This window comes from Danio rerio, chromosome 8, assembly GCF_052040795.2.
Source record: "Danio rerio strain M-AB ecotype USA chromosome 8, GRCz13ab, whole genome shotgun sequence".
Taxonomy (NCBI): domain Eukaryota; kingdom Metazoa; phylum Chordata; class Actinopteri; order Cypriniformes; family Danionidae; genus Danio; species Danio rerio.
Window position 1 is genome coordinate 10831515 of NC_141028.1, and position 22570 is coordinate 10854084.

At 35.6% G+C, this 22570-nt stretch overlaps 1 protein-coding gene across 4 annotated transcripts in view; it reads left to right on the top strand.

Annotated features, from left to right (window-relative positions):
- The window catches only part of bcap31 (B cell receptor associated protein 31), a 56216-nt gene that overhangs the window by 6982 nt on the left and 26664 nt on the right, over positions 1 to 22570 (top strand). For all 4 annotated transcript variants that reach the window (XR_015496899.1, XR_015496901.1, XR_015496900.1 and 1 more), the window contains 1 exon segment: positions 12609 to 12744. Coding sequence is in view for 1 of the 4 variants with exons in the window: in NM_200092.1 (NP_956386.1) it covers positions 12609 to 12744 (136 nt within the window). In the remaining 3 variants the exon portion in view is untranslated.

A 22570-nucleotide genomic window follows, 5' to 3' on the forward strand; every position in this document is an offset into this window, starting at 1 on the left:
CAAGGACATTAAGGACAAGTGATGTACTTGAAAGTTTTATCTATGATGTTCAGTTCAAGTTTTATCAATGTAAATGATGTATGTGATATGATGTGATATGACAGTGTGTTGGTCACATTATGATAAGGATGATGATATGCACTTAAAGGGATAGTTCACCCAAAAAATGAATTCTACCATAATTTACTCACCCTTTCTTTTGTTAACCTATGTGATTTTCTCACAAAAATACAAAAGATATTTTGAAATATGTTGGTAGCTGACAACCATTAATTTATACTGTATTTTTTTTGACCATTTTGGTTGCTTATGCCCCCAAAATTTAATCAATGCGATCTCATAATATATTTGGGAGCATTTGTACGACAACCAGCATATAATGGTTGTAGTGCGACCTGTTAAGACTTTTTCTAAAAACGTGCTGAGTTACTTTTCCCTGCCGCTGTATTGGTTCATATTAGCTGTCAATCATTCAAGTCTTTCCGCTGTCAGGTGACAGGGAGCTTTTGTTACCGCGGGAAACGCAATCGGCTGAAGAGTGAAAAGTACACAGATTTGCAAACCCCACCTAAAGTTACAAATAACGGCGCCGATGACAGCGATCATGACATGTGCTGAATGTTGATCCGTCAGCCGAGATCATTTGTGTCTTCGGAGAAGGTGACCGAATCTTGATGTGTTGCATTCTCTGCATGTTCAGCACAAATGTCCGCTAAATGTAAAATTTAACACTGTACATCATCGACAAAGAAGCTCGCCTTTACTAAGTTTAAACTGAAACTGCGGCTCATGACAATAGTATTACTCCGGTGGTCATCGCGAGAATCCTGCTCTGTCTCGCTTACATGGGTCGGCTGACTCGCCTGCTTTATTCAACAAACACAGAGAAATGTGAATCAGCGCACGAGACTGAGCATTTAAAATGACACTAACCCAAAACAAAACTTTTAAAGAGTGGCAGAAGTGAGGCTTTTCTTCCTTTCTTTTGCCCTTTCTTTCTTGAGATGTATTTTATTATTTAGTTACTAACTAAAAAAAACAGTTTTGCAGCTTTCAGCCTTGAACTGAATGATTTATTATAATCTTTTGTTTGTTTTGTAGCAGAAATATTATTTATTATATTGACATACATATAAAAACAATAGTGTAAATAAATGTTTTTTACTGCAATGCTTCATTTTAGTTTGATGCATACCATAAATTTATTTTTCATAAAGTAACAGACTTTTACTTGTCGGTTTAGTCCCTTTATTAATCCGGGGTTGCCACAGCGAAATCACCCGCCAACTTATCCAGCAAGTTTTTACGCAGCGGATGCCCTTCAAGCCGCAACCCATCTCTGGGAAACATCCACACACATTCACACACTCATACAATACAGATAATTTAGCCTACCCAATTCACCTGCACTGCATGTCTTTGGACTGTGGGGGAAACCGGAGCTCCCGGAGGAAACCCGCCCGAATGCAGGGAGAACATGCTAACTTCACACAGAAATGCCAACTGAGCCGAGGCTCGAACCAGTGACCTTCTTGCTGTGAGGCGACAGCACTACCTACTGCGCCACTGCATTGCCGTAACACTTTTTTTTTAGCAGATAACTCTCATTCAAGCACATTCATGGCAGCATGATAATGAGAAATGCAACTCATTGTTAGTATTATTGTCATCATCATCATCATCATTAATATTTAATAATTATTAGACGTACATTTTGGTATTGTTGCACACAAAGATCAATAAGTCATCAGAGAATTAGTAAGATAGTTGTTTCTTGTTTTTGTTAGTCCTAATTGATGTTGTTTTCAAATGCAATTAATACCTTAAAATACAATTTGCAATGGTGCTCATTTATTTTTGGCGGGCGCTCCTATATTTTTGCTGCTGCTCCTAAATATTTTTGGTGCTCCTTAATATTTTAAGTTGGGGGCAACGATGCAACCAAGTAAAAAAGTTAATTTCGAGCCCTGTATTATGGAAGTCGATGAGTGCTAGCAACAGAAGAAAGAAACTCATAAAGATTGCATGAAGGAGAATAAATGATTAGCTAATTTAGATTTTTGCGTGAACTAACCCTTATAAGGGAAAGTCAACTACTTTTATTTGGAAATGTGATCCACGTAATTGTTACCAAAGAGAGATCCAATTATATGTAGAACAGTCATGAAATTAAAAGTTTTTTTTCTTCCGTTTTAAAATTTGACAACTTAAAAGTATTTAAATCAATGTCATATGCTCTTAACAGCTCATGTATGTGCATTAATCACTAGAGTTATGCTGCTGCTTAGTAACACTGTCTGACATTGGTTTCAGGATATGAAATATATAGTATTTTATTAGATTAGATTAGATTAGATTAGATTAGATTAGATTAGATTAGATTAGATTGGACAAAACTTAAATAACCAGAGTGCAAATATAATTTTTATATTATTTACAATATTACAGACAGAGGTAGTATTCAATATTACAGATTCAGGTTTTATTTTGCATTTGAATATGGTGGGTCGATAGCTACCAAGGTTATACAAGCGTGATAAGATATAATATACAGATTTTTATAATATACAGATGCTTTTCTTTCAACCACCAGGTCCAGATAGCTCAGTTTGTACTTTACTATATTGCTTTCATAATGTAAACACTCATGTGGTTAGATGTGTTGAACAGATGAAAATGACCACCTACATTCCGCCTACTGACATAACCAGAGATCTGTATGGGACATGTTGTCATAGAGCATACCAAAGCAAGGCCAAAATCCAAAAATAGCTGTGCTGTTACAAAACGCACAGATTGTGATTGAATAGCTGAATAGTTGTCAATGACATTCACTTTCTTTCCTGTTCACTACTAAGCTACATTACAATGTTCATTCAGTAGTATTTGTGTGGGCATGCTGAATGGATCCTTTTCACTAGACTGCTATAATGCATTTAACAGACTTAAATACTTGATAGTGTTTAATCTATTAATAATAAAAAATATGTACTTTTATATGCATTTATATATGTGTTATGTCATCTTTGCATTAAATTACATAATAGAATTACAGCTTATGCAAGGTGTTTCTAATGCAGTGTCTATGAGCTAAATTTGATGTTGTTCTCTTTTCTGGCTGCTGTTATCAGTCTCACACAATTATTGTCTTTTTTCTGAAAGTCTTGATAACACTATTGATAAGTTTTTCTTTTATTATTTGAGCAACTAGGATTGCAAAAAAAAAAAAAAAATTGTGGTACTCCTCCATTCACCGCGCTCTAAGTTTACCAACTATGATGACTTCCGGTGCTGAGAAACCCAGAAAAGTGAAAAATGTATTTATTTTTTTATTAAAAAGCCCAAACTGTTAAATTCAACTGGAATCCTTATTTTAGTCTGTAACAATTTTGACCTAAACGCCAATGTATATATAAGTATTTTTAAAAAAAGTTTACAGTTGTTTTTTTTAAATTGTGCTCAATCTGATAGTGAGTATGCACACAAACACTCAACATATGCGCAGTATAAATGTACAGTTGAAGTCAGAATTATTAGCCCCCTGTTTATTTTTTTCCCCTATTTCTGTTTAACAGAGAGAAGATTTCTTCAACACATTTCTAAACATAATAATTTTAATAACTCATTTCTAATAACTGATTTATTTTATCTTTGCCATGATGACCGTAAATAATATTTTACTAGATATTTTTCAAGACAAGGCAAGTTATTGTATAAGGATGGTTTGTTCTGTAGACAGCGGTAAAAAAAATTTGCTTAAAGGGGCTAATAATTTTGTCATTAAAATGATGTAAAAAAAATAAAAACTGCTTTTATTCTTGCTGAAATAAAACAAATAAGACTTTCTTCAGAAGAAAAAAATATTATCAGACACACTGTGAAAATTTTCTTGCTCTGTTAAACATAATTTGGTAAATATTAAAAAAATAAATAAAAATTCAAAGGGGGGCTAATAATTCTTACTTCAACTGTACATGCTTTTTTGGGGTTCAGTTAATAGCTTTACACAAGCGCTGTTTTCTGTTTGTTTTTTCATTCAGTAGATGTTGTTTTTCCAGATAGCACGGTTTAGTGTTGACACCTAATGTTGGCACTAACTCATTAGTTTATTCACATTTAAAAGGGAAACTGCTGAGGCATTAATGTTTGGTTTCCCTAATATAATCGCCAGTTAGGTCACTAATTTCACCAATTAATCTTGCATCCAGAGCTTGTTAGAGACCGTGGCTGTATTTATAATCCTGAAGTGTGAATGCGTTGTATACGTGTGGAGTGAACAGAGAGCAGAAATTGTCACCATATTACAGTAGACATGGAAAGAATCTTACATTAAGCCAGTTGGGGGTCCCCCACCACTGTTTCCATTCACAAACCCATCCATGGGTGCTTAAAACCCTGCGGCCTGATTGGTCGGTTTGTTGTTGTGCTTCGTACGCAACGTTTGAGAGTCTCCCGACTCTGCATAGTTTTTCCTTACAGGGGTTTCACCATATTTTCTTTGAATGGCATGTTATTTATATCCTGCCGGATGACTACTACATCCATTAGCGATACTACTTCCCTTGACTACTGGGCTTGAGTGTCGTTTTTGTAATCACACGGACAGCTGCAGGACATGTGATCAAGCAACTGGTGATGGGTATTATATTTAGCCTGTGTTCATGGCATTCTTGCTGGCCAAAAGGCCATGACTCCTGTTACAAAAAGGACCTCTTCCACCTTGGCAGTAAACGTCAAGATGCCACAAAGGTGACTGAAGCAGCGCGTGACAGTTTGACATGTGCTATTGGCGTTTAAGATGAAGCAGTCACCACATGTCTGCAATGTACATTGGAAATCCTTGTTCTGTGCTTAATGCAAGAAGGCAATGGCAAACACTGGGAAAGTAATTGGTTTGTCAGAGAATCTATTTTGAATTAAGTCTGTTTGTCTTTTTCCACTGGCACTTCTCAAAATTTATTGGATTTATATTTTAATCAGGGGGAAAGTGGTGCAGATTTAAGATTTAATATTAGATGTCTGTATATCGGCTGTCATGATATCTATTTTTTATTGTACGATATATTGCACCAAGATATATTGCTATAAATGGTATTATTGTCATTTTAATGCCTTTTTATGCCACTCAGTATATATATATATATAATGCCAGAATGACAATATAATCCAAAGAACACATCGCATTTTATTCTTAAGAATATTTCATAATTATAATAATTTTAACAACTGAACTATTAGGCATTGGAAGCAGAATGTGAAAAAGTAACAGAGGCTGCAATATCTGCTATCAGATCTATTTTCATTTGTCAGGTACCTACATGAAAATATACTTTATATTTTTTAACCATACAGCTACTGACACCTCCAATAGAGATAGAGATGATGCTTAATCAGCTAAAATGTTGCAAGAATTGTTTTTTGTGTATGGGCGATTTATATTGCATCACCAAAAAGGATTGAGGTCATGTCCATGTGTTGTGCGATAAGTCGATATATTGATCAATGTGACAGGCCTAATTTGTATGCTTTTCGTTATACAAAATTAATCTTGTTTTAATGGTGTTTATGATTGAATCAGATTTGATCTTATTTGCATTATTTAACGTTTCAAATGCTTGGAAAAAAGTAATAATCTGCACTTAAATATGATTAAGCATTCATGACACACTTTTTTTATTACACTGTTTTATAATTTGGTTTAAATCTCATAAAGACTATCAAGTAGGGTCATATTTCACCTGAAAAAAAGATTAGTGATTAGTTACTCCAATATATTATATTAGTGATTAGTTACTGCAGTTTTTAGAACCGTTTTGTAGCGTTATTTTGATGCACTTTAAAAAATGCATTGGGTTGTTGTAACCCAACCTTGGTTCAAATATGGAAAAAAAACATTCCATTGGATTAAAAAATGCAATTTAAATAAAATTTGTGCAATTCAATTTAAAGTTTCTATGAACCGAAAGCTGCCATTGTTATTTTCGCATTGTGATGGTTTCTAGAGAAACCGAATTTTAAATGAGAAACCAGTAAGCGTGGCTTGTTTTTTTCTATCGTGGGCTGAATGAATGTAGTAAATTAGGCATTTCATTCAGAAAGATCGGGAAAGGGGCTTTAGAAGAGTTTTTGCAACTTAACAGACTCCTCCTGCTCACAATTCCTGTTTGCTGTCAAAACTGACAGTGGAGGGGCGTGGTTAAGTATGTTAGCCCCGCCCAATACCTCAAAATCACATAATCATATATTTTTTCTTAAGGGGCCATAAAACCCCCTCGTTTCAGCAGGGTGTTTTCACACCTCTACTTTGGAAAAAGTCAGAAAAGTGGGCGTGTCCAGCTCTGTTTAGGGGCAGTGTCGGAGGAACTAAAGTGGGATGGTGTGGGAGTGTCTATTTGGGCGCGCGCGAGTTTCAGTCAAAATACACACACATGAGAAAGTGATGGTGTTTAACCTACATGGACATCTGTAGTCGAATTATTTGGCAAATTATTAAATGTTGGACTTTAACTGCAGTTTGGCTCTTTCATTCAGGGAATTCATTCATGCCCCTCGCGACAAACAAGATATTTGATTCGAGGATCTGCTCTTAGCGTGTATTTTTTATGCAATGTTTGATACCGCACGGCGAATGAGAGAGAAAAAAAACTCAGCATTTCCCGGAAACTTAGATGCACACGGCAGGTAGCGTCAGAAAGCCGCGTGTGTTATTCCGGTCACAAAATGCGGTGCTATGTTTGCACTCAGTGCAATAGTTAACTTAATTCGATACGAACAAACTGAATAAACAAAGAGCACTGGTCGCTCACTTACCAAATCTGTAGAGACAGGACAATCACCAGCAACTAGAGCCGCGTCTTTATGAAGAGGAGACTAACGTTACAAGCGAATCCGGATCTCAGCGTTTGCAGATGAGAACAGCTCTCAGGTAAACAATGTTCCTCCTTAGACACGTAAGTTATTGTTGTCGAGCGTCGCGTACACTGTTAATCCACACGTGATCCAGCTGAGCTCTCACAGAGAGAAAATGAAAACGAAACTTAACGGCAGCAAACTATAAAAGCAACACTTCACGCTTGTTTTGCCAACACAACGTGGCGTCTCTGTGGCGTAAACACCATGACACTAATGAATATTAATGAAGTTGCACAATAGAGCGCGCTGATTGGTTTGAACCAAGCCTTACTCATGCATTAATGCAACACACTGTAAGACGTAATAAGACACACTCTGGCTCAGATGTCCAGTCTGCACGGTTGAATACACGCTATTATGTCATGACCGTGACGCAGCTTCAAAAATTCGTTTCAAACAGGAAGTACGAATTTGCTTGAAATAACGCAAAAACAACCAATTTACACTTTTTAGTGAAATATAGGTTTCCTAATAGTGTTTTTAGCAGTGTGGGACACATATACGACTGTCAACAGCTCAAAAAATGTGTTTTGGTGTTTCGTGACCCTTTAATGGTGCAGTATGTTTGACACCCAGTGGTTAAACTAGGTATTGCATTCTTGGTTCAAAACAAGCGCAGGTTACCTGTTTAACGATATCAACAGCGAGACTATTGAGCCTGTGTTCTAAATAAAAGCAATGACACACGATAGAAGGAATATTTTCTGTAATAAAAGGAGTTTTCGTTTTAACCAACATCTTGAATTGACATATTAGAAATGGCCTCTATTTATCACAGGTAAACAACATGATAAACAGATCGACTCGTGTACACCTCATGTGCTTTATTCAGTATTAAATGTTAATAATGCAAGTTTGTATGTCATTTTCCTTGCTATTTATAGTCATACTACCAATAGCAGCAGCATATAGTTCACCTCAGATCTTAAAAAATAAAACAAAACTGTCTGAAATCGGACTTAAGAACTGTGAAATACTGCAAACCAACACATATCAGTGATTCAGCATGTACATTATTAAATGTTAAAGAGGTTTAATATGTATTAATTAGATTATAAACCTTACCATTTTGTGAGTAGGTGCATATTCTCTGCTTCTGAATGGTTGTATTTAAATTTCTGTCGTGTTTCGTCTGGTGCAAACAGCCAAATTGCTTATCACTGCAAATCTCCTCACGCAGTGTGTTATTAGGACACGCGGTTACAATGTAACCTGCTAACCTAATGTTTACGTTCGTAATATTTATTTGCTAATTGATTAACTCATGTAGAACTAAATCTGCGTCTCATTTTGGAGTCTGCTACTGTCCATCGGAGGTCGCATTTCGGTCACGGATGCATGCTTTGAGAGCCTTTCTAACTGAATGAATGGTATATGTGGTTTTCCAGCAAGGCAACCCAGAGTGCTGTAGTGCATATGGGTAAACTAGCAATGAGCGGGTTAAAAAAACCGGCATGGAACGCACATTTTCAGAGCAGATAATCTGACTTGAGCATTGTTTTTTTAAATAAACAAGAATGTTCACATGACATGTTTCATCAATATCTGCAAACATATTATGGTATTTTTATGTTTTAAAAGAGTAAAAACAAAACTTACATACAGCACCTTTAATGGCATGCAGAGATGAAATGATCTCCACAAAACTGCCAATGTGAGCTAACAAAATTATATGGTTAGTTTTTATTTCTTAGGGACTTAAAAAGCAAATGGACCCAGTGTTGCTTTAGCACTATTTTACCCAACTTCTGTCTCTCTTTATGTACATTACAAATATTCTTTTGTACATATAAGTTCATGTTATTCAAATCTATTCACTCTGATAAATGTTTTTGATTGTAAACATGTATGTAGTTTATCAGCACTTGTAAATTGAACAAATCAATATGTTTTAGTAACCTCAGATGACCTTGTCACCTCATGCAAAACGTTTGACCAGCATGCGGGCTTCTCTTGCATGTATGCAAGTTGTGGCTGCCCATGGTTAAGCCTATCTGCATCTTGCTCATGACAACTTTTACAAAACCTTGAACCCTTGTACACATGTGGACAAGTAAAGGTGATGCATGCCGTCTTTAGCCTCTGTTTAAGAACACACGGTTCGGATGTCATCAGTCTGCATTGCTCAGCTTATATGGGTTTATGAAATTGTAGTTCTTATAGACTGATTATGTTAATGAGAAAAGTCTGAAGATATAGACTGGCTATAGGCTGGTGTAAGCCATGTGATATTTGCATATGGTCAAGTGGTAGTTACTCATTTGTTTATGCTCATTTCATGCTGTCTGCTGGTGGTGATTAATACACAGATCTATGCTTCCTAGAATTGTCACACATGCTTCTGGAGTGATGCTGTGTAACACAGTCTCTGATTTCAGACTGGATCATTTAGAGAGATATTATTGCTGCAGTCTATTTAGACTGGCTAGTATCCTCAGGTCGGTCCCCCTAATTGATTTGCATGCAGAAATGAGTCGCATATTATTCAAATGAAGGTATGTCGATAGCAGAAATACTCTTTCTCTGAAATCTACAGTGCATTTATGTTAAGTATCTTTATGTCTGTCTTAGGGGCAGTTGTGGCCTAATGGTTAGTAAGTTGGACTGGTAACCCAAAGTTTGCTTGTTCGATTCCTTGTCCTGGTAGGAATTAAAGATTGGGATAGTTAATGAAATGTACTCTCTCAATCTTTGATACCCAGCTGATGTTCCCAGCAGTAGCTTCCCAGTGCTTCGGGTGTATGCTCACTGTGTTTGTTTTTTTTTGTGTGCTCACTCCTCACTCCATATATGTGTGTGTGTGCACTTGGATGGGTTAAAAGCAGAGGAACAATTTTGATTATGGATAAAACCATACTTGATAAGGCTTACTTCACTTTCACTTACGTTTATGTGTTTGTACAGGTTTATCTATATTTGTGAGGGCTCAATTGTCCTCATTAATATAGTGAATTATCAAAATAACCCATCGGTCCTCATTACAGCTTCCCACTAATTAAAAATACTTATAAATAGTTTTTTTTTTTAGCTTTTTTATTAGTGTGAGGGTTGGGTTTAGGGTTAGGGATAGGATTAGGCAATAAACAGTATCATTAACCTGGTTTAAAAACAATGGACGTCTATTTAATGTCCTCACTAAAATGTGTGTGTGTGTGTGTGTGTGTGCATGCCTTCTGTTTCAGACCTTTACTTTGACATTTCCTTGAGCGAGAATGATGTCGACTGAAACTTTGTTTAAAGGCCTGTTCACACTGGGACGTTTTTTGCTTGCGTTGCCCGTCGACTTGTAATGCCTCGTGACTAAATAAATGGCGGCAATGTGATTGTGCATACAATTGCGCAAAACGCCAGGTTTAAAGGCGGCATTTTTAAAGAAACGGCTCATGCTCGTTTTTTTGTTTTGCATCAAAACCTTCTCCAATTAGATTGGCACTTTTGTTCATGTGCACGAAGCTGCTGAAGTTACAGTAAACAGCACTTGGAGGCGCTCAAGCACAGAACTGTCAATGCGAGCACACATTGATGAAGATGCCCAATTGTGCCAAACTAGATGACTAGATGATGAAGATGGGGGCATTTTGCCAAAACTAATTTTGAAATTATCCTTATTAAAATTTTCAAATAATAATAATAAAAAATAAATAAAAAATTATACCACCCCTTTACCTCCATTGACCATTTGATTGATCCGTTGCAGCTTGATATTATTGCATTTGCTCGGTTAGTCACATGTTCAAAATGAAGAGACATGGAGCGCAAAATAGAAAACGAAAAAAAAAGACAAACAATGTCTTAAAATGAAAACTGCTATGACAAACTGTATAATAAGAGATTGGTAAGCTTAACCCAAAGTATTATTGTTATACTTTTAATCAACTTCTAATGTTTTTTAAGCCATATCTTTAATGTTTTGTCCAGGCAGGGGTACAGTGACACACGGCCACAACTGGACTGCGTCCCAAATCACATACTTCTATAATTACTAGTTTATATACTTAATTATAACGATTCTTAACCCTGTTAAAACTGATACATGAACAAATGGTCAGAATATTCACATTTTTTGGAACTAAAATGTTTATTAATCCTTCAAGATCCATTTTTATACCATATACATGTTTTTATATTTTTTATTATGCATCATATTGATACATCAGGCCTTTTGGTAACTTTGTTTGCTCAAAACTATTTTAATTTTACTTGCAAAAAAGGCATGTCAAAGTGCTATGATCATTTGATGTGGAAAATTTAATTGAGAAGATATTTGGGTTGGGATGAGATGTAATTCTTTGTGACTTAACAAGCTTAATGTAATTATACTTTTACTACTTTATGCTACTTCAGTTGTGTTCAGAACTGCGAAATGTTTTTGTTTGAAGCATGTTGATGAGGAAAAAATATCCTCAATATATTGATGAATATATTTTGTCACTCTCATTCATTCATTCATTTTCTTGTCGGCTTAGTCCCTTTTTTAATCCGGGGTTGCCACAGCGGAATGAACCGCCAACTTATCCAGCAAGTTTTTACGCAGCTGATGCCCTTCCAGCCGCAACCTATCTCTGGGAAGCATCCACACACATTTATTCACACAAACACTCATACACTACGGACAATTTAGCCTACCCAGTTCACCTGTACCGCATGTCTTTGGACTGTGGGGGAAACCGGAACACCCGGAGGAAACCCACGCGAAGGCAAACATGCAAACTCCACACAGAAACGCCAAATGAGCTGAGGCTCGAACCAGAGACTTTCTTGTTGTGAGGCGACAGCACTACCTACTGCGCAAAACTTGAACCCTCTTACCCCTCAGTAAATGTGCAGTTGTGCCCCTGCGTGGAGCTGCTTGTTGCACTGGTGAACAATAATCATTTCTTCATCGCTAGAGCTGGAGCTGCTACTTGAACCATCCATTTTTGTTCGAATCCAGTAGCTTTAACAACAAGCGTGACAACTTTGTCTTCTTCTTCTGTTACAAGTGGGTGGCAGAAGCTTAAAATTGTGTAGCACCATCTAACGTCAAAGAGAGATTTTGCATACTGTTCTGCTCGACGCCAGGAGAAATTGCTTGGGTTTGAATCCGGAAAAACGCTGACGATTAACGCAAACGAAAAGCATCCCGATGTGTACAAGCCTTAACACCACTCCTATAAAGGGTACACTTGGTACCCTATGGCAGTGGAGACACAAGCTTGATAAAGGTGACCCGTACCTTACCTGACCAATCTGAACCGAACCACTGAGTGAAATCGAGGCATTAGCAAAGCAACACAAAAAGCTTCTTTGGAATTAAATTGAATGTTGTCATTTAGAATATATTTTTATTATAATTATTAAAAGGACACAGGTCTATATACCTTATTTATTCCTACACATTTGATAGAAAGTGTAGGAAAAAAAAGTATGGTCATCAGACCACAGAATCTGAGCCATCATTCATGATGTCTGGAGCACAAACAGTGTGGAACGAGATGCGCAATTAGGTTAAGTGTATACAGCAGATTAAGGGTTTCATTCAAATCATAATATAGACTTCTACCTTTGCTAACACCACTTGTTATTCCAAAAGTGTCAGTATAATGCAAGATTGCAGCGTAGGCTCTGCTGCGGTGAGCCGTAACGATCAGATGCACACTAACTGTTTAGTAAATGCACTTGTGTCTGATGAGTTCATGTTATTTTTCATCCTCCAGGCTGTTGAGACGTCTGGCCACACTGCTGTCTCAGCAGGCTACACTGATGGCCTCTCATGAAGCCTTCCAAAAGCAGGCGGAGGGAGCAAATGATGCCGCCAAGAAGTACATGGAGGAAAATGAGAAACTGCAGGAGGTGAGAGAGTTGTGCATGACAGTGCCGGTCCGATATTAAAGCTTTTTTTCAGGACTCCAGGGGCTTCTAAGAAATGGTAATCTGGAACCTGGTTAATGACCAATGGTGTAATTTATAGGAAATGTTGACGGGCCAATTACAGTGGTGACTCTGATGAAAGGGATACTAAAGGTGCTCCAAATGTCTTTTTGGTTTAACCTTTTGATTTTACTTAGAATATTAACCAAACAAACAAAAAAAAAAAACAGAACAAACTTGCTTGTTTTTGGATGAAAGTGGTGTTTTTTTTTTTAACTCTTTCAAATTTTAGACCCAAATGTAATCTGTGCACACACAAATCTGCAGATTATATTATTTTTTTCCTCAAATAGCATTACACTGCACATCACAGATATGATGCACTTGTTGGAAAAATATTAAATAAGAACCCAGTCCTGGAGACTCATTTTAAGCAGATTTTCTTTTTTTTTAAGACGTGTTGGTTGTTTTGCAGTCAAACAGTGTCTTCAAGAAGTCTTATAGTCTGCAAGTCCAAAGCAAGTCTTAGAAACAAGTTTGATTTGAGAGAAAGCTGTCCTGTCTATAAAAGGTTTTTAGGAGGGGCAGTGTATAAAAAACGGGCATGACAATTTCAAGTTGAACCAAAATCTTGTTTTACGGTCTTGAATAGATTCTAAGGTTTCACTTGCCCTGACCAGCTTGAAAGTATCACCCAAAAACAAAGGCACAGTCGTTGAGACCCTGTCTTAGCATTTGCATCACGTTGACTCAGGAAAGTGCTCAGGAAGAAAAAGGTTAACGCCCTGGCTACTAGAGTTTTGAATGAAATTATAGAATTAAAAACCAAAGAATATATACTATAATTTCATTCAAAACTCTAGTAGCCAGGGCGTTAAACTTTTAACGCATACTTTAGCATTCTAAAGTATGGCTGTCTTTCACAAGGATTCTGACACAGCAATGCGAAGCAGACGCTTTACAAAAGTTGCGTTTTAAGAGGAGAAACACTTCAAACTTAGTAAACATTAGAGGGCGCTTGCTGAAAGGCAGAGGAATGCGCTGTCTTTGACAGCTCGCGACTTCATCTGGCACTTTCTGAGTACATTTACATAAAGCACCAATACTCCGATTTTAAAATGATTAAGATAATACTCTTATTAAGAGTCTACCATGTAAACAGCGATTTTTGATTACCTTAAAGGACCACCGAGTCACAAAATAAGAGGTTTTTTCTTTCCGTTCGCCAAGTGGTATCAAATTCCATTAAAACAAGTCGAAAGTTAAAAATGAAACTTACGAAATTGCATGAAACTCTGGAGGAAACACTTGATAGCCTGGTGATGCAACATTAACTGTTTTATACTGAAGGTTTCCTTTAAAAAGTGCTTCCTTGGTCTTATCCATATTTCTTTGCATGTTGAACACACATCGACCACAACAGGAAATGAAAAAAAAGACTGCAACCGCGTTAATTGCATAAATGTTTTTAACGCGTTTAACATTTCAAATTAAGCGCATGCGTGTTGTTGAAGGCAAATTTGGCCTGAAAGGAATTCCAAACAGTGCTGTTAGATGGTTTGGAGTGATATTAAAAGTATTTTTTTTTTTTTTCTCCAAAAATATCAAATATTTTAGACCAGTCTGTCAATCTTGGACCAAAACATATGCATGTGATTTGCTGGGAATTGCTGACACCTATTGCAAATATTAATTCTATCTGGGTGTCCATCGTAATTTCTATCCATGCATTTAGGATAGGACTCTGTTTTGACGGTTATATTTTGGTAGTACTCTTTTTAACATTCACCAACAAAATCTCATTTTAACCATTTCTCATTTTAACCATTTCGTTTTCTAATACACACTTCTCCATTTTAAAAGCTCAACAACCTTTTGCGGCAAATCACAGATGTGTTTGGTCTTATCCATTGTGATGAATAACTGTTTGGACTCTTTTATTTTTAAAATCATATTTATACCCTTGTGAAGCTATTTGAACAATGACCTGTTCATACCAGGTGTACATTGCAATGGAAAATACCTAAAAGATATTTTCCTATTTATTGTTGCATACACAAATTTAACTAAAATATCCGTGTTTTTTGATGAACTGTGCTGTTTGCAATTGTTTGTTCCCAATAAATGCAAGATACATTCTTTTTTGTTAATATTTTGAGCAAAAGATCAAAAGGCTAAACAACAATACATTATTCATATATTTATGAAGGGTGCCAATATTAGTAAAGGGCCCTGAAGTCAACATCCACCCAAAACTGACTGTTCTGTCATTTATTTATCTGACTAACACAAGATGAAGTTGGTAAGCTGATCTAGTTCTCCAGCCAAAAGTGTGAGAATGAATAAACTAATCATTTGTGGATGAATTGTTCCTTCAGTGACTGGTGACTTGTTTGTGTAGATGGTGTTATGTCATAGTTTCTTATGTGTCAGTTTGGTTTGTTAGGTGTTCTCCATCTTTCAGTCCTCAGGGAAATGTTGCTCATCAACATCAGTGTATTATAAATGTTTACCTCTAGAGGGCAGAGTTTAACAATAAGACAAGAAACAGGTTTACAGACTATATTTGGAAGCATCCAAAATGAGCACTCACCTACTGGCAAAATGCTTGTCAGATAGTTAGTTAAGATTAAATGATGGCTTTCTGGCTATTATTATTATTATTATTATTATTATTATTATTATTATTATTATTATTATTATTATTTTTATTATTATTATTATTATTATTATTATTATTATTATTATTATTATTGTTGTTGTTGTTGTTGTTGTTGTTGTTGTTGTTGTTGTTGTTGTTGTTATCATCACTATTATTAGAACATTATCATAATTTCTATTACTATACTATTATTGCTAGTAGAAGTAGTGGTAGTAGTATTTTTAGTAGTACTGTAGTATTTTTTCATGTTGGTAAGAAATATAAATAGCTATTAAATGACAAAAATAATCATCTGTTTTATTCAATCTAAAATAGCATAGAAATATATTTGTAATATAAAACATAATATAGGAAAAGTTATGATTATATTGATTGATATAAAATTTAAATAATACAAATAAATGAAACAAGCATTATAATAATGATACAAAGTATTTTTGCAATGCTAAAATACCACTGATATGTTTTAAATTTTAAGACACTACTTTTTTCTATCATGCTAAACTTAATTTTTTTATTATTATTACTTTTTAATGTCTCATGATGCTTCAGAAAACGGTCTACTATGATGATTAGGCGATCAAGCATTGTTTTCTGATAATTATCGATATAAAAGGCTTTATTGTGCCTCTTTAATGCATCAGTGATGGGAAAAGGTATTAATTTATTTAATAAAATACTGACCCAAACATCATGATTGTAAAAATGTATGCTTGTTTATGTGTTAATGGTTATTGTAGAGTTTCTAGAAATATAACAAATAATTATATGTAGATTTTTCTGGAAGTGGATAGGAATTAGAGGTGTTTGAGACTAGCTGACTAAACACTGCTAATGCTGCTTACTGATCAATTTATATTTTTATAGCTTGTTTAACAAGGGCTACATTACAAATTACACATCTCTAGTAGAAATAGATAAAGTATTGCAAATTAGAAAATGTAAAGGTAGAAAGCAAAATGTTTGTTCTAAAAATAAACGGTTCTACACTGCCTGACAAAAGTCTCGTCGTCGATCCCAGTTGTAAAAGCAACAAATAATAACTTGACTTGTTTGTTGAACATTTGGAAAAGTGTCTGAAGGTAGATTTTTCTGATGAACCATCTGTTGAACTGCATCCCAATCATCACAAATACTGCAGAAGACCTACTGGAACTCACATGGACCCAAGATTCTCACAGAAATCAGTCAAGTTTAGTGAAGGAAAAATCATGGTTTGGGTTACATTCAATATAGGGGCATGTGAGAAATCTGCAGAGTGGATGGCGACATCAACAGCCTGAAGTATCAAGACATTTGTGCTGCCCATCACATTACAAACCACAGGAGAGGGCAAATTCTTCAGCAGGATAGCGCTCCTTCTCATACTTCAGCCTCCACATCAAAGTTCCTGAAAGCAAAGAAGGTCAAGGTGCTCCAGGATTGGCCAGCCTAGTCACCAGACATGAACATTATTGAGCATGTCTGGGGTAAGATGGAGGAGGCATTAAAGATGAATCCAAAGAATCTTAATGAACTCTGGAAGTCATGCAAGAACACTTTCTCTGCCATTCCAGATGACTTTATTAATAAGTTATTTGAGTCTTTGCAGAGATGTATGGATGCAGTCCTCCAAGCTCATGGGAGTCAGACACAATATTAATTCTTTCTCCACTTCACCAACACTTTATATTCTATACTAAACTTTATTTATGTTAAGTGACTAGACTCGCTAAGCAAAGTCAGGCCTTACTGTCCTAATTAAATATTTAAAAATCAAGGCATGATTATATTTTATTTAGACAAGACTTTTGCCAGGTATGTAGCTATACTTCTAACATTAAGTTTCATAATTAACAAAGAGGACATCTGAAATGGGGCAAGTAACCAAAAGGGTGGAGTTTAGAGATTTTGGTTTAGTTGAGGTTTGGTTTGTAACTGCCAGGTTATAGTTTATTGACTATCTTTCGATGTTGTGCCCTTAAGGGAACTAAACCTATTTGTGTCTGATGGACTTCCAGGGAAATTCAAGGGAGTTGCCAGTCACATCTGTTAGATAATCTGATAGTGTAAATGGGAACTATAGTTCTGTAGATCAGTTCCACATTAACAGGTCTCTTTAAATCCAGTGAAAGAAGAAAGTTCTGAGTGTTCCGTTTGATTTCAATAATGCTATATGACGTTCAGACTGGAGATTACAGCACACTATATGAGAAAAGCTGATGACATTTGTCTGCTCATCACAGACTTGACATCATACAGTTCAGTCACGGCTGTGTTTTAATGATTAGTTATTATTGCACTGGATTGAAATTTCTCAAGCACCAGTCTGTGATCCCTAAGTGAAGTTTTTTTTTAACATTTCATCAAATGATTCTTGTTAGAAATAAAACAACAGCTCTACTTTGTATTTATTTAGTAGTACATTTGTCATAATTGTTTATTAATTTAATTTAAATGCACAGCATTAAATACTTTTTATTTCAGTTTTATTGTTAGTAATTCTACTACATCAGCTTTTCAGATTTCAGTGCAGCGTTATCAATTTGTTTGCTGGTTTTAAGTACATTTCTCATCTAATATATCACCTTAATATTTGCTTAAGTTGTAATTGACCTTCTGTCTCATATTGACATTCTGAATTGCCATCGATCTGCTTTTCCTTGCATATAATTATCTGCGCTGACAAACCTCTCCTTTAATATACCTTTATTGATCCTTCAAACCAAAAGAGAAAAGTCTGTAAGCACTGATTATCATGAAAACAATGCACTGCACTTCTATTTCAAATACACATAGACATCACCTTTATGGATAGGACACTGTGTGACACAATGTGCATGCTATACTCCTTAACTTTTCTAATTTGGATTGTAATGTGGTAATAATGTCACCTTTTGTAAAGATACTTTAGTTTGATAATTATTGTGAAAAGTGCTATATTAATAAACTTTATTGAATTTTGAATATTTCTTTTAAATGTACAGTTGAAGTCAGAAGTATTAGCCCTCATGAATTACTAGCGCCCTGTATATTTTCATTTCTAAACATAATAGTTTCAATAACTAATTTCTAATAACTGTTTTTTTTATCTTTTACATGATGACAATACATACTATTTTACTAGATATTGTGATGACTTTATTATTAAGTTATTTGAGTCATTACCGAGATGTATGGATGCAGTCCTCCAAGCTCATGAGAGTCATACACAATATTCATTCTTTTTCCACTGCAGCATGACTTTATATTCTATACTGTACATGATTTCTCTTTAGTGATAAGACTTTTGTCTAAGCAAAGTCAGACCTTACTGTCCTAATTGAATAATTAAAAATCAAGGCATGGTCATATTTTATTCTGCTAAAATAAGCGCCATCTATAGGTCTTTGCCTTTCATGTAATCCACTTCTGAAGTGAAAACAATACATTTCTGATCAATAAGCTACCCCAGGCAGATAGCAAAGACGGCTGTCATCTCTTACCTTATGCTATGTGCTTCAGTTCAATTCAATTCAATTCAGCTTTATTTGTATAGCGCTTTTACAATGTAGATTGTGTCAAAGCAGCTTCACATAAATGGTCATAGTAACTGGAACAGTGTGGTTCAGTAACTGGAACAGTGTGGTTCAGGTTTTAGTGTTTAAGTTCAGTTCAGTTCAGTTTAGCTCAGTTCAGTGTGATTTAATCATTACTGAGAGTTCAAACACTGAAGAGCAAATTCATCGATGCGTAGCTCTACCAATCCTGAACCATGTGAGGCAGTGGCGACAGCGGAGAGGGAAAAAAAACTTCACCTGATGGGAGTGAAGAAAAAAAACCTTGAGAGAACCAGACTCAGTTGGGCACGACCATTTTAATTTCTCCGCTGGCCAAAAGTCTTGTGCAGAACTTCATTCGCCGTGGTTTAGGCTGGAAGATGGCCTCAGTGAAGACTTGTCTGTCCCTGGAGCGTCGCTGGAATCAGACACATGTTCTCCACTCCCCACGACCATCAGCGCAGCAGCAGCTCAGGATATGGCCTGGTCCCGGATATGGAATCCTTGGGATCATCACGTCGCTGGTCTTTGATCCAATCAGTGACTCTGCCTAATCTGAGGACCTCGGGATGAGTATCCCCAGGTGAAAATAGAGAATAAAGAGAATAATTAGCGTAGCTGCTGTTCATAGTGTATATAAGCAAGATGTAGGAGCCAGTGTGGAACCCGCTAGGTGATGCATTGAGTGTATGCTTTACTAAACAGATAGGTCTTTAATCTAGTTTTGAACTGGGAGAGTGTGTCTGAGCCTCGGACATTACCAGGAAGGCTATTCCAGAGTGTAGGAGCCATGAAAGAGAAGGCTCGACCTCCTTTACTTGATTTTGCTATTCTAGGTACTACCAGAAGCCCTGAATTTTGAGATCTTAAGGAGCGAGTTGGCCATTTCAGGGCCATTTTTCCTCTGTTTTTGAGGTGATGTGCATATGTAATCCTTTTATATGTCTGATGTGGTCCAAACACAGTGAATTATGTTTGATCAAACAGAAGAATAGTGAAATATGAAAACAATGATCGGTCCCTGTGGCTTGTATTGCACCTCTCATCAGTTGGAATACAATAACTTTTGCATAGATTATGGTAGAGACATTTTTCTTTTTTGCTATGTTTACAGACATATGCAGGAACCACCAAAATTAATAACAGCACGCTAGACCACACAGAACCTAAAAGGTACACTTTCAAATTTGAGTTTAAAAGAAAAAAAATACAAAAAGCGCCTCTTTTTTTAGGTGTTTATTATAACAGACGACATATACAGTTAATTTAAACACTTTCAATAGTGTTTTATGAAAATTCAAAGGGTTTTCTTTAAAATGATACCACATTTTTGCATTTACACCTCTGCATGTGGATTTGGGAAGCTTTTAAATTTGGGTAGGTAAAATACAGGCGGAAATCCCAAAAAACAAAAGTTTTTATAAAAGTTTAGCCGGTTGGGAAAGTCACTGTATTACAATGTTTTGGTCTGTAGACAATCGGAAAAAATACTGCTCAAGCAAGCTAATAACATGGACCTTAAAATGGCTTTTAGAATTAAAAACTGCTTTTATTCTAGCCGAAATAAAACAAATAAGACTTTCTCTAGATGAAATAATATTATAGTAAATGCTGTAAAAATATTAATTAATCTCTATTAATCCTCATTTGGTAAATATAATAAAGAAATCACAGGAGGGCCAATAATTGTAACTTCAACTGTATATCTAGTTAGTTGTTAAATCCTGGAAACAGCATGCTCTGTATTGTGGTCTGTTAGTATGTAGATGCCCGAGTATGGAGAATGCAGGGATAGATCAGCAGCGTGTGGCTCAATTACAGTGCTGACGTGCAGTAAGTCACCGCATTGATCTTTGCATGAGGTCTCACACTATGGCACACGTGGGTTATCACACACATACACACTCGCATGCCGCCATAATTCACGTCTGTCAAATGGTGTAGCGCCACCATAAACAAGAGCACAAGCCGTACTGAATGACAGATGGTGGAATATTTCAATTTAGTAAATGAAGTTTGACTCTAACAGAATGAGGCCTGTAAATCTCAGCGTTGTGCTGCAGTGTTTTTCTGGAACGATGTGTCCTTCTGGAGGGCGAGACGACCCGACCGGCCTTTATGATAGGTTTTTTTTTTCTTCAGTTATTATTGATGTGTTGATGTTAACAGAGTCGTGCTCTGAGGTAAAGAGGTGAGAACAGTGTGTGACCTGCTAAAGTGCCTTTATTGATTCCTTATCTCCTACCTCTTTCCCACTAGCATTTACCGGATGTAAGCTCTATCAGCTTTTAACCCTTGTGTAAGGGTAGTTGACTACCCTTTCGTTATGTTCGTGGCTGTTTTTGCCCCATTGACTTCCATTATAATGACATTTGACATCAAATAATCATACATTCTTGATTGTTGGTGTTTTTCCTTATTAGGAAGAGGTCAAACTTTTTACTGTTGATCATCAGTTGGCACAATTACCCCTTTAGATAGGCCTGTGCAAAAAAGTTTCCGCCATTTATATGGAGTTTAGTAAAACAGTAAATTATAACATAAGTGCGTAAATGCACACTTACTATAATTACTATGTTCTGAGAGCTGAGAGCTAGAGGTGCTTATTTTTGATTTTCTCAAACACATCAAGGTAAGTGTATAAAAGTCTCTCTCACACTCACACACACTATTCTCCATATAACCATGTATTTTGAGGCCAGAAGCTAATCTTATTTTGCTCTGCAACTGATGACTAACAGTAAAAGTTACAAATTTGATCTCTTTTTCTTTCTTTCTTTTTCGTTTTTTTTTCTAGAATAATACATAAGTCTTTCCACATGCAGGGTAGAGGGAAGTTCTAGTAACCAGGTTTGAAGTAGGGCTTTGAATTTTTATTACACACACACAAAGAATTATTATAATGATTATTATTATTATTATAATGATTATTATTATTATTATTATTATTTAATCGCTACATTTTTTATTTATTTAAAGCCAGGTTTTCCTCTGGCCTTTTCTGAATTTTCAACATTATTATAATTTTTAATTTTGAACTTTAACTAAAACTTTAACTTGTTTTTTTTCATTTTTTTTTAAACCTTCAGTTTAGTTTTTTTATACTTGGGTTAAATATAAGGTTCAAATATAGATGTCTATTAAATTAAATCTACAAAGGTGACTTTACATGGAAAGTATCTGTTTAAATGTTTCAAATAACTTTTGTGAAAATAAAACATCTGATTATGCGACCTGCACTTTTACATTGAAAAAGTGAGCAAAATAAAATATCTGAAATATTTAATATTAAATATATATTAAATGTGAAAAACTACTGATGTAAATGATAGTGAGAATAAATTAATTAGTGGAATCAGTGGTATAATCAATTTAATTTCAACAACAAAAAAAATGTATATAATGTCACGACTTTGCAATCAAAAAATGTCATTAAAATGGAAGTCAATGGGGCAAAAACAGACACCAACATAACAAAAAGGTAGTAAATTTGCGCAGAGTGTATTGTTGAATTTTTTAACATTTTGAAAGCATTTTTTCAAATTATGTGTAAAAATTAGATTTGTCACCAAAAATCATTCCATTTGCTGAAATGCAGAGACAGTTTTGACCAAATTGAGACCCAGGC